This window comes from Myotis myotis, unplaced genomic scaffold, assembly GCF_014108235.1.
Source record: "Myotis myotis isolate mMyoMyo1 unplaced genomic scaffold, mMyoMyo1.p scaffold_m19_p_15, whole genome shotgun sequence".
NCBI classification, from domain to species: Eukaryota; Metazoa; Chordata; class Mammalia; order Chiroptera; family Vespertilionidae; genus Myotis; species Myotis myotis.
This window is the reverse complement of record NW_023416319.1, coordinates 20,277,059-20,294,600: the sequence shown is the minus strand read 5'-3', so window position 1 is coordinate 20,294,600 and position 17,542 is coordinate 20,277,059. Positions and strand designations below refer to the sequence as shown.

The following is a 17,542-nucleotide window of genomic DNA, read 5'->3' as shown; positions in this document are numbered from 1 at the left end:
AAAATCCTAGGGAAAAATTTTTTTAAAAATTTCCAAGAGTAGAGATGATCTCGATTGAGGCATAATAATACTTAGCTAAAGCCTCAAACCAAGGCAAATGTACCAAAACTATAACCATCTCAGGAATGTAAATTAAATCAAATAAAAATCATGTGTTTATTTATTTATTTATAAAGGTTTTCTTTGTTTTTCTAAAGATGTTTCTATTGATTTCAGAAAGAGGAAGGGAGAGGGAGAGAGAGAAAAAGCACCAATGTGAAAGGGAAACATCCACCGGCTGCCTCCCAAACACCCCCTACCAGGGACTGAGTCCATAACCCAGGCATGTGCCCTGACCAGAATCAAACCCAACCCTTTGGTGCATGAGAAGGCAACCAAGCAACTGAGCCACACCAGCCAGGGCAAGCACACATTTATTGAGCAACTGAAATATTCAAAGCACTATGCTAGGATCCCTGAGGAATAAAAAAAAATTAAACCCAGATTTTATGTTCAAAGAAACTAATTTATAAAAAAACAACAACACACATTTGATCAAATTAAACTTAGCTGGCCAAAACTTATGAGTGCCCAGAAGTCCAAAAATACCATGAAGTTTTAACAAAAGTAGGGGCTTTATTGTTTTGTTTTTCCCTCCCTTCCTGTCTTTGTTTGTTTGTTTGTTTGTTTGTTTGTTTGTTTGTTTGTTTAGAACAGTGGTCGGCAAACTCATTAGTCAACAGAGCCAAATGTCAGCAGTACAACAATTGAAATTTCTTTTGAGAGCCAAATTTTTTAAACTTAAACTATACAGGTAGGTACATTGTTATTAATTTAATTAGGGTACTCCTAAGCCGGCCTTTGCTAAAAACGTCCTCAATCTGAGGGGTCGACCTCAGCGAACGTACCCCCACTTCTTCTAATGCCACTTCTTCAAAATAGACTCACCCAGGCCAAAAACCGACCTCTGCGCATGGGCCATGAAGTTTCAATCGCACTGCACGTGCGCACCTGCACGTGGTATTTTGTGGAAGAGCCACACTCAAGGGGCCAAAGAGCCACATGTGGCTCACGAGCCGCGGTTTGCCGACCACTGGTTTAGAAGTATTGCTGTGGATTACAAACAATAGAAAATTCCAAAGGACTTTACTAAATTAAAAGAAATACACTTACATCTCCTCCCCTCTTACTCACCAGCAATTTTGAGGTGTGCATGGAAATGTTTATGTGTCAGCAGGGGCTCAGGTAACTCTCCTAGAAACATCTTCAGCAAGGTGGCAACGTCATTTGAGTGAAACTCCCCTGATTCCAAATCAATATCAGTTCCATTATTGAGAGCATCCCTTAAAATCTGCTGCCGGACACTATTCCCTGGTATTCTAAACAAACCTTCCACTCGTAAGTCTGTTTAGTATGAAAGAAAATAGAGGACATACAAAAAGGAAACAAAAAGAGAAAGTATGGTTAAAATAAGTCATCTAAAAGACTACTTTACACTTGAAAGGCTCGTTACAGAAGACCTTGAAGAAGGTTTTTGCCTTTTTTCCCCCAGAGTAGTTTAGAATCCACTAGCCCCTGTGGAGATAAATCTGAGCATCCCTGAGACCTGGACATCTCCTGGACTAAGAGGTGGTCCACTCAGGAGTCACTCGACGTCTTGAGACACATCTAGAGACTGAATTTAATCTAAACAATAGAAATGAGCTCAAAAAACAAGTTGGAAGAAAAGCCAAATCTCCCTGAAGGCCCCTTTCCTTTGCCATCTGAGAGTTTGTTTGAAGGGGCCGAGTTCATCTGTGGATGTTTATTGCTCCTATAAACAGTTTCCCAGCCCAAAATGAATCTAAAGTCTCTGTGTTGCCTCTGGAATTGGAACTCTAACCTGTCAGATCACCTTTCAGTCTAAGATTCCTGGAACCTTCACATCATCCCAACTAAATTATGCTTCCCTCCCAACTAGGTCTACACTAATCTCAACCGATAAAAAAAGATGGGACGTATAGTTTTGGTTTGATTGGAAGAAGCCTGAGAGTTCAAGTTTTCAGGTTGGGTACATATTTATCTTCATATAACTCCCTAATTGAGAAGACAGGGCCAGGCAGGCAACAGTAAATGAATGAACAGAAACCATATCGAACTGGAGAGCACATACTTGTGCTCTAGCCCAGTGGTTTTCAACCTGTGGGTTGCGACCCCTTTGGGGGTCGAACGACCCTTTCACAGGGGTCGCCTAAGACCATCGGAAAACACATATATAATTACATATTGTTTATGTGATTAATCACTATGCTTTAATTATGTTCCATTTGTAACAATGAAAATACATCCTGCATATCAGATATTTACATTACGATTCATAACAGTAGCAAAATTACAGTTATGAAGTAGCAACGAAAATAATTTTATGGTTGGGGATCACCACAACATGAGGAACTGCATTAAAGGGTCGCGGCATTAGGAAGGTTGAGAACCATTGCTCTAGCCGATTGTGTCAAAGTGGCAACAGGGCCCAAGGCTGCTAGACCTTCCTATCATCCCAGGAAATTGAAAACCTAGACTTTCCCCATTTTAAAACACTGATAACTAATTGTATTTTTAATTTAATCCTTTTCCAACTAAAAACAAAACATGAATGTAGCCCTTAGGCTGCCTAACCTCTGCTCTAGCTCCTAGCACAGTGTTTGCGTTGAATTTATCAAAGGATCATAAAATGCCACACACTTCACATACACTCAGCTGTGCCAAGCACTTAGAGGAATGACATAACCAGCATGACTACTAAAAAAGAAAATGGGAATTAAGTAAAGAATGTATTTTAATTATATAATTCTAAAGATAAAAGTATCTTTGGTGATAAGTCATTCTCCCTTGAGTAAATGTTACGATTCTCTAGGGACAATGTATTTTTCCAGAAAAAAAGTCTGAGTCAAGGGGAAGATGTGATTGACACGAGCTAATTTATATACATATTTGAAAACAAAAAACAAATCAATATATGAAGTGAAATTTAAAACAGAATATATTTAGAAACATGCCACCTGAAATTATCACTGATTAGTGTCTTTGTTGATGATTAATTGGCACCTACTAACTCAAGGGTGTCAGCTCTCAATAGCAAGCAGACAATTCTTCATTAACGAAGAACAACAACATTTTAAGTAGTCTTACTTTTGTGTAGATATTCAATTAGCTGGTATATCTGAGCAATGCCTTCCTCTGTCAGTGGGGATCCAAATACTACTCCTTTTTCTAAAAAAAAAAAAAAAGAAACAATAACACAGGACTATATTTTCCACAAATAATACAAAAATCAGCAGACTGAAAATCACTCAAGCATCTGATGTCACAGTTCAGCAAAGGCTTTCACAAAGTCAATAACAAAAACCTTAAGAGCTGGCCCTTGCCAATTTGGCTCAGTGGATAGAGCGTCCGTCCGCCTGTGGACTGAAGTGTCCCAGGTTCGATTCTGACCAAGGGCACATGCCCGGGTTGCGGGCTCGATCCCCAGTAGGGGGTGTGCAGGAGGCAGCCAATCAATTCTCATTGATGTTTCTATCTCTCTCCCTCTCCCTTCCTCTCTGAAATCAATAAATATATATTTAAAAGAAAAAAAATCTTTTAAGAGCTGGAAGTGCACCTGAAAATGCACCAGGAAATGCAATCAAAACAACTCTCAATCAACTCTGACAGTTTAACATTAGATTGTAGGTTTCTTGAAGACAAAGTAACAATACCTAAAATGTTGATATTTAATTTAAAAACAAACAAATAATAGAACTTAGAGCCATAACTGTCAAAGCATGACAGACTATCCACTAGAGTAGATACAGGGTCAGGTTATAATGTTTAAACTTTTTGCTACCTTAATGATTTCCTTATATTTAATAAAATAAGATAGTACCACTTTAGTATCTTATCAAAAGTAGCACTGTAGCCCAGCTGGTGTTACTCAGTGATTGAGCGTCAAAGTTTGATTCCCAGTTGGGGCGCATGCCCCAGTTATGGGCTCAATCCCCTGGGGGGGGGGGGGCAGCCAATCAATGATTCTTTCTCATCATTGATGTTTCTATCTCTCTCTACCCCTCTCCCTTCCTCTCTGAAATAAATAAAACATATATATATATATATATATATATATGTGTGTGTGTGTGTGTGTGTGTGTGTGTATATATATATATATATATATCTTTTTTTTTTTTTTTTAAAGCAGCACTGTAATTTATTTTCTGGGAAGGCTGTTTTGGGGTGAGTCATAGATATTTTTATTTGCTTTTTCAAAGCATTCCATTGAAGCATTCCATTCAAGAAACCTACAATCTAATGTTAAACTTGCAGAGCTGATTGAGAGTTGTTTTGATTGCATTTCCTGGTGCATTTTCAGGTGCAATTCCAGCTGTTAAAACATCTGGGAACTAACAACTGCAATGAAAAAAATGCTCAAACTGTCTTTACTGTACTCTCTAGCTATGAACTTTGTTTTATTTTAAGCATTATTTTAGTACAGTATTAATAGGGAATGAAAATCAAGGTGTCCCTGATAAATACCTAAACTAATTGTGACCTCTCAGGGACTGACATATATTTGGCTTTAATTTATCTAGACTTTTAAAATAATTTTGGTTGTTTTACTTCTTATGAAAATGAAAGAAAAAACAACAACCAAAATTGCTTTATGGTATTAGCAACTCCTCAATGAACATACAGATGACAAGAACGAAACCCAAAAAGCAACTAAGATGCGTACACCCTTCCCGAACACATCTCCTACCCTTTCGCTTGAGAGACATTAGAGACCGGAAGAATCCTGTCGCTGGGCCAGCCCCACCAGGCAACTTAAGTTCCACTTCTCCCATCAGCTGAGCCAATTCAGTTCCCGGTAAATCAATGAGCCTTGTGATATTGCTGACCACCAACTCAGTGAACACCTCAGGTTTCTCATGACGGAGTTTTTCCACAAAAAAGTCAGGATTGAAGATAATGGGCTGACCTCGAAGGGAAGAGTTATTGCAGATAACAAAATTGCAGATGGCATCACTGAAAAACATGAAACAGAAGAACCTTGGGGTGGGCCTAGATCATTTTCATGTGTTTCTCATGCCCTCTCAACCACACAGTTATTCACTCTTTCTGTGGGTTAATCTACACATTGGTCTTTTGAAAAACCTTATCCTTAATCTGGTCACTGCACAAAAGAAGACAATTTGAACTTGTTGCTGTTTAAGTCATACCCACCTAGATACTTAGGAATTTAGTTTAAAGAAAAGACGTGTGGCTCAGTCGTTGAGCGTCAACCCATGAACCAGGAGATCATGGTTCGATTCCTGGTTAGGGCACATGAGTAAGGGTGTGCAGGAGGCACCCAGATCGATGACTCTCTCTCATCATTGATGTTTCTATCTCTCTCTCCCTTCCTCTCTCTGAAATCAATAAAAATATATTTAAAATAATAATAATTTTAAAAAAGGAAGAAAAGAGACCAGATAGCCTCTATTATGTGACTTGAATTTGCCTCTTAATTTCAGGCTTATACCACAGGAAGATACAGATCCTTACAGCCTCCCAAATCTAATAACATATTAGAATTGCTAGTCACATAGACTACATTTCCTTATTAAAACAGTTAAACCCTGAATGATTACTGTTAAATACTTGTAAAACATCAGGCCTGCAGCTGTTCCCCCTAACAGAGCAATGGGTAATCATCAAGTTAAGTCCTTCTTGGGAACACAGTCACTACTAGACGGTATTTACCATGCAGTGACCAATTGCTGCCAACCGCTACATTCAGGTTAATCATGTTTACTGTCACAGGAACTATGTGACAGTAAGCATGATGATACTGTTGAAGACTTAAAACTAAATCTAAATAGTGTCATAGACACTTTGAAGACAATTACCTATAGGGTTCTTTGGTTCCTGGGTCCCTACACAGGTAGGTATTTCCTTATAGTCAACTCCTTTTAATTGAGCCAAACACTCTTGAATTCTGTTCCTCATAACCAAAAAGGCTTCACTAGAATGTAAGGCACAGGTATGTAAAAATATAGATGTTAATTCAGCCTGCCAGGTCCAGAAATAGGTTTTATTTGAAAATCCTTTAATTCTGGATGCCTCTGGCTCATGATCTAAATCCAGTCTTTCCTCAGACCGATTCTTCTAAGGCACTTGAAAAAGTCAATAGTATTTTGCTTCTAATTTCACTCTTCTATCACTGAGTAATACTCAGCAAGTCCTGGTCAGTGTGGCTAAGTTGGTTGAAGAGCCATTCCGTACACCAAAAGGTGGTGGGTTCTATTCCCAGTCAGGACACATACCCAAGCTGCAGATTTGATACCTGGTCAGGGCACGTGCAGGAGTCAACCAATCCTCACATCACTGTCTATCTATTCTCTCTCTCTCTTTTTATCTCTCTCTCTCCCTTCTTCTCTCTAGAATCAATTTTTTTTTTTTTTAATGTTCTGTTGGCTCTTGATCTTAGCTGGTTTTCTACTCCTACTTAACTTGGGTTATATTCCTGGCAAAGCTCCTTTGACTCAGAAATAATTCCTTCCCTATTCTGTGTTTCCTAATACCTAACTACTGTACATTTTGCTTTTAATATGCTACATATAAAAACTATATTATTCAATCTCTTGTAGCAGAGCCATCACCACTTGTTTGTACCCATTAAAAATTATTTCTAGAGGCCCAATGCACGAAATTCGTGCAAGAGTAGGCCTTCCTTCCCCCGGCTGCCAGCACCGGCTTCCCTCTGGCACCCGGGACCCGGGCTTCCCTCCTCCGGCTGGCAGGTACCTGGGACGCTGGCAGGTACCTGGGACCCAGGCTGCCCTCACAGCCCTGGCTTCATCCGGTCTAATTAGCATATTACACTTTTATTATTATAGAAGATGGCTTGTGCTAATCCTTATTATATAAACAGTCATCTGTTATATAACAGATGAGTACATAGAACACAAGCCAGAAAGGACAAGTAATCACATCTGTCAAGCAAAGTCAAAATTCACCTGACTCATACAAACATTCCCACAATAAAAACAATCACAACTTAAGTCTTCCACAACACTTAGCACTCTTCCAGGAAAAATGACTCCTCTAAGTAGTAATGTACCTCATTCATTTCCACAGAATACATGACCCCACAATATAAAGCTGAGAATATCAAGAAGCATGGAAGAATTTAAGAGATTTCTAGGACTAAAGAAAAAATACTATATTTAAGCAATAACAATGCCCTACTCTGCAGTATCTTATTTTAATACAAACTCTAAGTTTGCTCAAAAAGAAAAAATAAATTTCTTACATAAGAGCTGAAAGCTTCGGATGAGGCATTGGTAAATCGAAGAGACTGCGAAAAGCTTTCTCCTTGTTTGTTGTGACAAAGGAACCCTCCTTTCCCTGCCTCATTACAGCCTACACAAATTCCAGGCATGCTACAGGACACAAGGGCACATTATGGGGCCTGAAAGGCAGTACTTACTAAGACTCTACACACTCATCTGCAAGAAGGAACAAAACAGAAATTAAAAACTGGACTAGTTCATTATATTTGCCAACATATAGATGAAATTCAACAATAGTCTCCCATCACACCGAAAGTTGTAGTAGATGAAACAACCACATAATGTAAAAGTGTAAGGACCAGTAGTTGTATTATATGGAGGGAAAGGTGACCCCTACCTCACATCATACATACAAAAAATTCCAGACAGACTAAAGATCTAAATATAGAAATTTTAGAAAACAGTATAGAAGAATAAATTAATGAGGCAGAGGAAATGTTTCTTAAACAAGGTAAAAGGAGCACAATCCACAAAGAAAAGATTGATACATTTAAGTACATTAAATTTCTATAAACAAATGACAGTATAAACAAAGTTCTTAAAGAATGAAGTCACAATGCCTCTGTAGAGAAGAACTGCATGAAAGAACAGGAGTGGGAGAGAAACTTTCACTGTATGTTCTTTTGTACTTTCTGGATTTTTTATTTATATGAACATATTCATTCATAATAAATGAATAAACAAATTTAAAACTTTAAAAATAATAAAAAATAAGCCATAAACTGGAGAAAAAATATTTGCATGCTAAAAGGATTAGCATTCAGGATTTATAAGTATGCCTAACATTTATTTTAAAAATACACTCAACTCAATAAAAAATTAGTCAAAGGATATGATCAAGTAATTCATAGAAGAGGGGACCTAAATGACTAATAAACATGAAAAGAATCTCAACTTTAGAAGGTATCAGGGTAAAGCAAATTGAAAAATGGTATCCTTCCCACCCATCATTTTGACAAAGAATATCAGATTCAGGCAATATCTTTTTATTCCTAGTTTGATAAGGGTTATTTCTTTATTCATAATCATGGGTCAGTGCTTAATTTTATCAATTTTTATATCTATTGATGATTATATAACTTTTCTCCTTTATTGTGTTAATGTGGTAAATAATAGATTAATTTTCCAATGTTAAACCAATTTTGCATTTCTAGAATACACCCAATGCTGTTATGATGTACTATCATTTTGATATATTGCTGAATTTAGTTTGCTAATAGTTTGTTTAGGTTTCTTCATATATGTTTATATATGTCCTTTCTTGTGTTTTTGTTGTTGTTGTTGTTTTAATATATTTTTTATTGATTTTTTACAGAGAGGAAGGGAGAGGGACAGAAAGTTAGAAACATCAATGAGAGAGAAACATTGATCAGCCGCCTCCTGCACACCCTGTACTGGGGATGTGCCCTCAATCAAGGTACACGTGAACATATCCATTGACCGGAATCAAACCTGGGACCATTCAGTCCGCAGGCCAACGCTCTATCCACTGAGCCAAACCAGTTAGGCCGTATGTCCTTTCTTGTATTGCCTTCAATAGATTTTGTATCGAGGTTGTGCTGGCCTTACAAAGTTAGTTGGAGAATGTGTCTTATTTTTCTATTTTCCAAAAAAGTGTATGTGAGATTGTTGTTATTTCTTCTTTAAATGTTTGATCGAATTGGCTAATGAAGCCATCTGAACCTAGTTTTCTTTTTGAGGTTTTTAATTATATATTCAATTTATTTTGTGTTATAGGACTAGTCAAATTTTTCTACTTCTTGTATTAATTTTGATAAGATGTTTATTTCTAGAAATTTGTCTATTGCACATAAATTTTCAAACTTTTTGGCATAAGCTTGTTTATAACATCCTCTTAGGAACTTTATAATGTGTCTAGGTTCCATAGTGATGTCTTCCTCTTTGCTTCTGATATTGGTAATTTATGATTTATCTTTCTTAATGTATGAATCTTATTAGACGTTTACCAATTTTATTAGCTTTGTCAAGGTTTTGTTGAATCCCTCTATTACATTTGTTATATCATTAATTTATGCTCATATCTTTTTCACTTCCTTTTTTCTACTTTCTTTACTGGATTCAGGATAAAAGTGGCACTGCCAATCTGTGAGGAATGGATAACCTTTTCACTAAGTGGTGCTGGGACATTTAAACATCTATGGAATGAAAATTGACACCTATCTCAATACTATACACACAGATCAAATTCAAATAAATTGTAAATCTAAAGGTAAACAGCAAAACAATAAACCTATTAGAAGATAATATAGAAGAATATATTCTTTTTTTAATTTTTTTATTGATTTCAGAGAGGAAGGAAGAGGAAGAAAGAGATAGAAACATCAATGATGAGAGAGAATCATTGATCGGCTGCCTCCTACATGCCCCCTACTGGGACTTAGCCCGTAACCCAGGCATGTGCCCTTGACCGAATCGAACCTGGGACCCTTCGGTCCACTGGCTGACGCTCTATCCACTGAGCCAAACCTGCCAGGACTATTCTTTTTTTAATATATATTTTTATTGATTTCAGAGAGGAAGGGAGAGGGAGAGAGAGATAGAAACACCAATGATGAGAGAGAATCACTGAATGGCTGCCTGCTGCACGCTCCCTAGGGGGTATCAAGCCCACAATCCCCGGCATGTGCCCTTGACCGGAATCGAACCTGGGACCCTTTGGTCCTCAGGCTGACGCTCTATCCACCGAGCCAAACCAGCTAGAGCTAGAAGGAAAAAAACAAAACAAAACAAAACAAAACAAAAAAAAAAAAAAAAAAAATATATATATATATATATATATATATATATATATATATATATATATATATATATTTTAAATCTTTGTCTTTATTTTACACCAAGCAACCTACATGGTTGCTTTTTTCTGGAAGAATATATTCTTAAACTCAAGGTGGGTAAATAATTTTTAAATAACACAAAAAAATATTAACCATAAAGAAAAACATTCATACATTTGACTTCATTAAAATAAGAACTTGTACTCATCAAAAGAACCATTAAGAACATGAAAAAGCAAGCCACAGAGGATGGGAAAATATACCTGCAATATATATGTATACAGGAAAAAAAAAGGTTCATATCCTGATTATACTAAGAATCTCTACTAATCAGTTAGAAAAAAACAATGACCCAATAGAAAAACTGTCATGAGATCTCAACAAAATCTCATAAAAAAGAATATAGCTGCCCTAACCAGTTTGGCTCAGTGGATAGAGCGTCGGCCTGCGGACTCAAGGGTCGTGGGTTCGATTCCGGTCAAGGGCATGTACCTTGGTTGCGGGCACATCCCCAGGAGGGGGTGTGCAAGAGGCAGCTGATCGATGTTTCTCTCTCATCGATGTTTCTAACTCTCTATCCCTCTCTTTTCCTCTCTGTAAAAAATCAATAAAATATTTTTAAAAAAAAAAAAAGAATATAGCCAAAAGGCTAAAAATATTCCTGGAAAAAACTACTCAGTATCATTAGACATTAGGGAAATGCAAATCAAAAAACAATGGCATGCCCTGGCCAGTGTGGCTCAGTTGGTTGGGCATCGTCTTATACACTGAAAGGGTGTTGGTTGTTTCCTGGTTAGGATACACACCTGCGTTATAGCTCCTGGGTGGGGGACATGCTGGAGGCAGCAGATTGATACTGAGTTTTCACATTGATGTTTCTCTCTCTCCCTACCTCTCCCTCTAAAAATCAATCAATTATTCTTAAAAAATAAATAGACAATGACATACTATTATTTAAAAGAATGGCTAAAATTAAAGATATTGACATTAGCAAGGTTTAAAGAAAGTAACAGCCCAGCTGTGTTTGAGTGTCAATCTACGAACCAGGAGGTCACAGATGAATGCCCAGTCACAGCATATGACCAGGTTTCAGCTCGATCCCACGGGGGGAATGCAGGAGGTGGCCAATCAATGATTCTCTCTCCTCATTGGTGTTTCTACCTCTCTCTCCCTCTCTCTTCCTCTCTGAAATCAATAAAAATATTTTTAATAAAGAAAATAACAGTAACTCTTTTACACTGATAGTGGGGCTATAAATCGATACAACCATTTGGGAAAACTGTTTGGTCTTATCTACTAAAGTTAAACAACAGTGTACCCTCTATATGATCCAGCAATTCCATTCCTTGTCTAATGCATGCAGCCACATGTTCACCAAAAATCACAAACAAGAATGTTCACTGAAACATCAATTTCTAAACAGCCAAAACTAGAAGCAAAATGTCCAGCAGAATGGTTTAAAAACTGTGACATATAGCCCTAACTGGTTTGTTCAGTGGATAGAGCACTGGCCTGCGGACTGAAAGGTCCCAGATTCGATTCCGGTCAAAGGCATGTACCTTGGTTGCGGGTACATCCCCAGTAGGAGGTGTGCAGGAGGCAGCTGATGGATGTTTCTCTCTCATCAATGTTTCTAACTCTCTATCCCTCTCTCTTCCTCTCTGTAAAAAATCAATAAAGTATGTTTTTAAAAAATGTGACATATATAATGGCATATTTTACAGCAATGAAAATGGACAAATTCCAGTTATATGCACAATCATGACTGAATCTCACATATAATGATAAGCAAAAGAGGTCACACACACACAGAAACTATTTACTATATAATGCCATTTATATCAAATTTTAAAAAGCAGAAAAAACTATAGTGTTTAGAGATACTTGCTTAAGTGGTAAAATTACAAAGAAAAACAGATTTATTTATCATATATTTTAGGATAATGGTTACCTTTGGGGATTAGTGATAAGAGGAGGCATGAGGGGAGCCTCTAGGATGCTAGCAATGTTCTTGTGATAAATCACTGAGCTATGGGAAAAGGGAGGGTTTCATTTGAAGTAAATATGACAAATGTTAAGATTTCTTTAAGCTGAGAAATAGGAAAATAGTATTGATTATATTATTCCATACATTCATCTTTATAATCAGTATCTTTCATTACAAATTATTTTAAGAAACCAAGTAGTTTTGACCTAAATTTTACTATAACTTGATGTAAATACCATAGATAATCAAAGTATATACTAAAAGTTTTTTTTATTCTTTTTTTTTACTAAAAGTTAACTTCCTAATCATAAAAGCTCTAAATGGCCAGAAGCAGGAGAATTAGGTTATGTATGCAGGCACACAAAGGTAGCAAATGGCTTCAGTATTTAAATGCATATACTAGGTCACTATCCCAAGAGTGATAAAGGTAAGACCTACCCCTCAAAAAAGATCATTTTTATAACCTATGTAGAGTTTGCAATGATTAGTTTTACCACTAGATGGAACCCTACATGAAAGGTGATATGCTTAGTGCAAGAACTAGAAACAGAACCCACAGCTAAAAAATCAATTACAGAAAAATGAAATGTATGTGTTTTCTTGAGGCATGCGGAAGCCATGAATCTGAACAGTCCAAGGAAGCAAAACCTATATCCTGCAGACGTATCTCTTGGCTGACTACTACTAAAACTGCATACCCACAAAACTAACGTTTCCTTCCTAATGAATTGCTTAACTTGATTTGTTCTCCAAGAACCACAACTTTGGCAAATCTATCAAAATATGAGCTATATTTAAAGTTGTCTAAACCTGACTTTCCACACTGAGAGAAGTATGCACTCTCTTACTGCTTTTACAATGTTCAGATCATAGCTCTGAAATATGGCTTTAAAAGTGTCACTTTATTAGATAGGAATACATACAGGCTATTCTTTTTCTTTCCTTTTCTATATCAAATTTAAACTGGTAATGTGAAAGCTGCACATAAAGATAAAGAATAGCCCCATGTGCCTAAGCTGGCAGGGTTTTGTTTTGTTTTTTTAATAACAAAGTTCAAAGTTTATAAGTATACTATAAGATTTCATGGAACACTATCCAATTTCTTAGACAAAAACTTATAATCTAAGGCCTGTGCTTATGAGTAGCTGTCCTAGGTTTGGTATTATGGACTTATTTTTAATTTAGATTTCAATAGTCTGCAAAAATATATTTGACTATTATATTTGATCTTAACTTGAACAAATTTCAAAGTACTAGAGTAGCCTGGCCAGCATGGCTCAGTGGTTAAGCATCAATGAACCAAGAGGTCACAGTTCAATTCCCGGTCAGGGCACATGCCTGGGTTGCAGGCTCGCTCCCCAGTAGGGGGTATGGGGGGTGGGGGGTGGGGTGTATAGGAAGCAGCCGATCAATGATTCTCTCTCATCATTGATGTTTCTATCTCTCTCTCCCTTCCTCTCTGAAATCAATAAAAATATATTTAAAAATTCATGTGTGTATTACCTGCACAAATCAGACACTTCATTATGGAATACAAGGGCCCACACCATCAACAGAACATTAGAAAAGTTAACATCTAAAGGGCAAACAAGAATCTGTATGGTATTTATCACCACAAAGTAATATTTTATACCTTAGAAATTATAAAGACTATTATTCACTCATTATTGACCACTTACATAAAGCTAAACTAATAAGAACACCTTGCTGACTGGTCACGAAATAACTCATGTTTCCGTGTCCAAATGTGTCTACACCAGTTATCTCATGACCGGTCAGCAAGGTGCTAAGTTGAGAATATGAATAAAAATATACATGTGTCCTGCCCTCAAAAAGCCTTTCAGAAACCTAACTTGTCTTTTACAATATAAAATTGGTAAACCAGTTTCAGGTTCAGATAACATTCTGTGAATACCTATTGATTATGTAACTAATACTATCACTCAAATTTAAATTCAATTGGCAACATCCTTTCAAGGAATTTAAACTATTTCCACTAAAGAATAGTATTTTGTCTTTAGGTTTTCATCATAATTCAAGATCTTACAGCAGAACAAGGGATAATCTAATCAAATTTATTGATCCCCTCTATGTTTTCTGCTCTAAAAATGGGTCAACCATTTATAGGCAGCTCCAAAAGTGGAAAATTCTTCCCTATGAAATTTTTAATAACACATTCAACCACACTCATCTCAGCTAGGGAAGGAGCTCAGTGCCCACTCATAAACCCAGCTTCCCAAGACTTGGAATCTCCTATTTGGTATAGCAAACACCAAGAGACGCCAAACTAAAAAGTTACCTGATTTACACTGACGCAATGTAAATAAGAACACTCTACTTCAGGGATTTTCAACACTTGTGCCACAAGAATTTTCAACATGCAATACGTGACTATTTGGTCAGGGGCACTGACCTCTTTTCCCTTCGATTGTTAAATTTAAAAAATGACAACAGCCAGCACAACAACAGACGTCCAATACGAGTGCTCTGTCTTGAACCATAAATATATAGGTCGTATTCTAGAGTTGCATCTTATCAGTCACGTCGCATAATAAAGTTATATCCGATTAGCTAATTATTTTTAATATATTTTTATTGATTTCAGAGAGGGCGAGGGAGAGATAGAAATATCAATGATGAGAGAGAATCATTAATTGGCTGCCTTCTGCACACCCCCAACTGGGGATCAAGCCTATATTCCGGGCATATGCCCTTGACCTGAATCGAACTTAGGACCCCTCAGTCCGCAGTCCAACACACTATCCACTGAGCCAAACCAGCTAGGGCCAATTAGCTAATTCTTGATACCAGAAATCCTTATATACAAGTATAGGTATCTGATCTTTTAAAAAGTCACTTTGTAGATAATTACATTTTTAATTTTTTTTTTTGTAAATCAATTAGTAATACCTATTTTTTGTCAGATTGGCAGAAAATATTTTTTTGGTGTGCTGCAGAATTTTAGTAATTATTTTTACTCACGTGCGCCATGAGATGAAAAAAGTTGAAAATCGCGGCACTAATGAATTCTAATATATATGTAATCAATTAAGACCAGCAAGTTCTTAAGGCTGGGGCAAGACCAGCTGGAAATTCTTCCTCAGAAATGCTAAATTTTGGTGTGCTTGCTTAGGAGAAAAAGCTCTGTAGAAATAAAGTAATGATTTCCTAAACTGCAGACCCTCTGCTCTGTTCTTTAGTTGTTGGAGGAAATTGAAAATCTATCAAGCATTGAGTGGTTTGGTTACCTGTGAGGCTAAGAGTTTTAAAAGAATTGTCTAATTTAATCCTGACATTTTCTGAAATAGACATCATTACTTCCATTTACAGGTGAAAAAACTGAAGCTGAGAGGTAAATACTGGGCTGAGTATTCTATTCGTTTTGGTGCTTTTGTAAACGGCACCATTTTCCTAATTTCCTTTTCAAATAGTCGCTTATGTACAGAAATGCAACTGAATTTTGTATGTTGATTTGCATACCGTGACTTTACTAAATTTAGTAGTTCTAATGTGTTTTTTTGTTTTTAGGATTTCCTATATATAACATGTCTGCAAAGAGGGACAATTTTACTTATCCCTTTCCAACTGAAATGTCTGTTTTTCTTACCTACTTCCCTGGCCAGGACTTCAGTACTATGCTGAATATAAGTGGCAAGAGTGGGCATCCATGCCTTGTTCCTGATCACAATATCACTTCACATCTGCTAAGATGACTATTATCAAAAAAAGAAGAAGGAGAAGGAGGAGGAGGAGGAGGAGGAGGAGGAGGAGGAGGAGGAGGAGGGGAGGAGGAGGAGGGAGGAGGAGGAGAGGAGGAGGAGGAAAAGGTGAGAATGGGAGAAACTGGAACTTTTGTATACTGCTGGTGGGGATGCGCAATGACGCAGGTACGATGGGAAATAGTATGGAGGTTCCTCAACAAAGTGAAAATAGCGCTACTACCTGATCCAGCAATCCCGCTTGTAGGAATTTACCCACAAGGATTAAAATCGGGATCTTGCTGAGACAGTAGCGCTCCCGTGCTCACGGGGCACAACTAGCAATAGTCAAGATGAGGAAACAACCTACACGTCCAGGGACAGATGAACGGATAAACACAATGTAGTATATACACACATATCACTCAGCTTTAAAAAAAAAAGAAAAAGAAAATTCTACATATGTGACAACGGGAATGAGCCAATCACAGAAAGGAATAATACTGCATGATACTATTTATATGAGGTATCCAAAATAGTCAAAGGAGCCCTGACCTGTTTGGCTCAGTGGATAGAGCATCGGCCTGCGGACTGAAGGGTCCCGGGTTCGATTCCGGTCAAGGGCAGGTGCCTTGGGTGCGGGCACATCCCCAGGAGGGGGTGTGCAGGAGGCAGCTGATCGATGTTTCTAACTCTCTACCCCTCTCTGTAAAAAATCAATAAAAATGTATTTTTAAAAATACATAAAATAAAATAGTCACAGTGTAGAATAAAATAATGGAACGGTGGTCGCCAGGGGATGGGGAAATTGGGGGAGGGGAGGGACTAACGGGCTTACGCTTCAGCTCAGCAAGATGCAGACGCTCTCGAGGTCTGCTCCACAACACGGTGCCTACTTCAACATACCGTGACTGTGCGCCTAAAACCTGCTACGTGGGGAGATCGCTTGGCAAGTGTTCTTACCACAATAAAAGGCGGTGTGTCTTTTAATTGGCCCACTTCTAACTGACAATCAAAGCCTGCTCGGACTTAACCACAGACACTGACCCTGAGCCCAGCCAAAGGTCCTGCCAGTTCTCCCCCGCCGCTGTGTGACGGCGGGAAGGAGCGGACCAGCTCTGGGTTGGCTTTCCTCGCCCGCAGTGAGTCTCGGCGGAACGGCAGGCAGCGCCGCCGCCACCAACTGGGCGGTCCACAGTCAACGCCGCGGGTGGGCCCCCACGGGCATCAGCCGGGCCGACGGGGCCCGACCGAAGCCCAGCGCCCGGCGGGACCACCGCGCCTCCGCCCCAGCAGGCGCCGGGGTGCGAAACGTCTTGGGAGGCAGGCACCAAGTCCGGCCCCGTTGAGTCACCACCACCCAAAGGAAAGGCGTCAGTACGACCAGCCCACGGCCTCGTTTCCTAGGCAGCTGGACCAAAACCTCGGCTCACCTCCGACCGGACTCGCGAGCTGGCACCTCCCCTTCATTCAGCGCCTCGGTCGCCATCTTAGTCAGCAAACTGCTTTCACCGCCCCCACGTTAGGCCCCGCCCCCGCGCCTTTGGATTGGCTAAAGTGTTCCGCCCTCTTCCACACGATTGGATGACTTGACCGCCCCTTCTCAGCCAGAACAATTTCATTATATTTCATTATATTATTGGTCTATTCAAATAGCTAACCGTCATTGGTCGCCTCCTGCCCTGGCGGAATAGAGAGGGATTGGAACGGGGGAGGAGACCCAACCCCGAGGCCTGC

At 38.5% G+C, this 17,542-nt stretch overlaps 1 protein-coding gene across 2 annotated transcripts in view; it reads right to left on the bottom strand.

The window, feature by feature from the left end:
* ARHGAP19 (Rho GTPase activating protein 19) overlaps window positions 1–17,309 on the bottom strand; it is a 53,509-nt gene extending 36,200 nt beyond the window's left edge. Inside the window, exons 1-4 of one of the 2 annotated variants that reach the window (XM_036336461.1) lie at window positions 17,239–17,309; window positions 4,748–5,013; window positions 3,148–3,228; window positions 1,174–1,383 (exon numbers count right to left, since the gene is read on the bottom strand). In XM_036336461.1, coding sequence (XP_036192354.1) covers window positions 1,174–1,383; window positions 3,148–3,228; window positions 4,748–5,013; window positions 17,239–17,294 — 613 coding nt within the window. In that variant the 5' untranslated portion in view covers window positions 17,295–17,309. Of the gene's footprint in view, window positions 1–1,173; window positions 1,384–3,147; window positions 3,229–4,747; window positions 5,014–7,282; window positions 7,422–17,238 lie in introns of those variants that run through there. The other variant, XM_036336460.1, reaches the window with a different exon arrangement.
* Window positions 17,310–17,542: the final 233 nt, after the last annotated feature.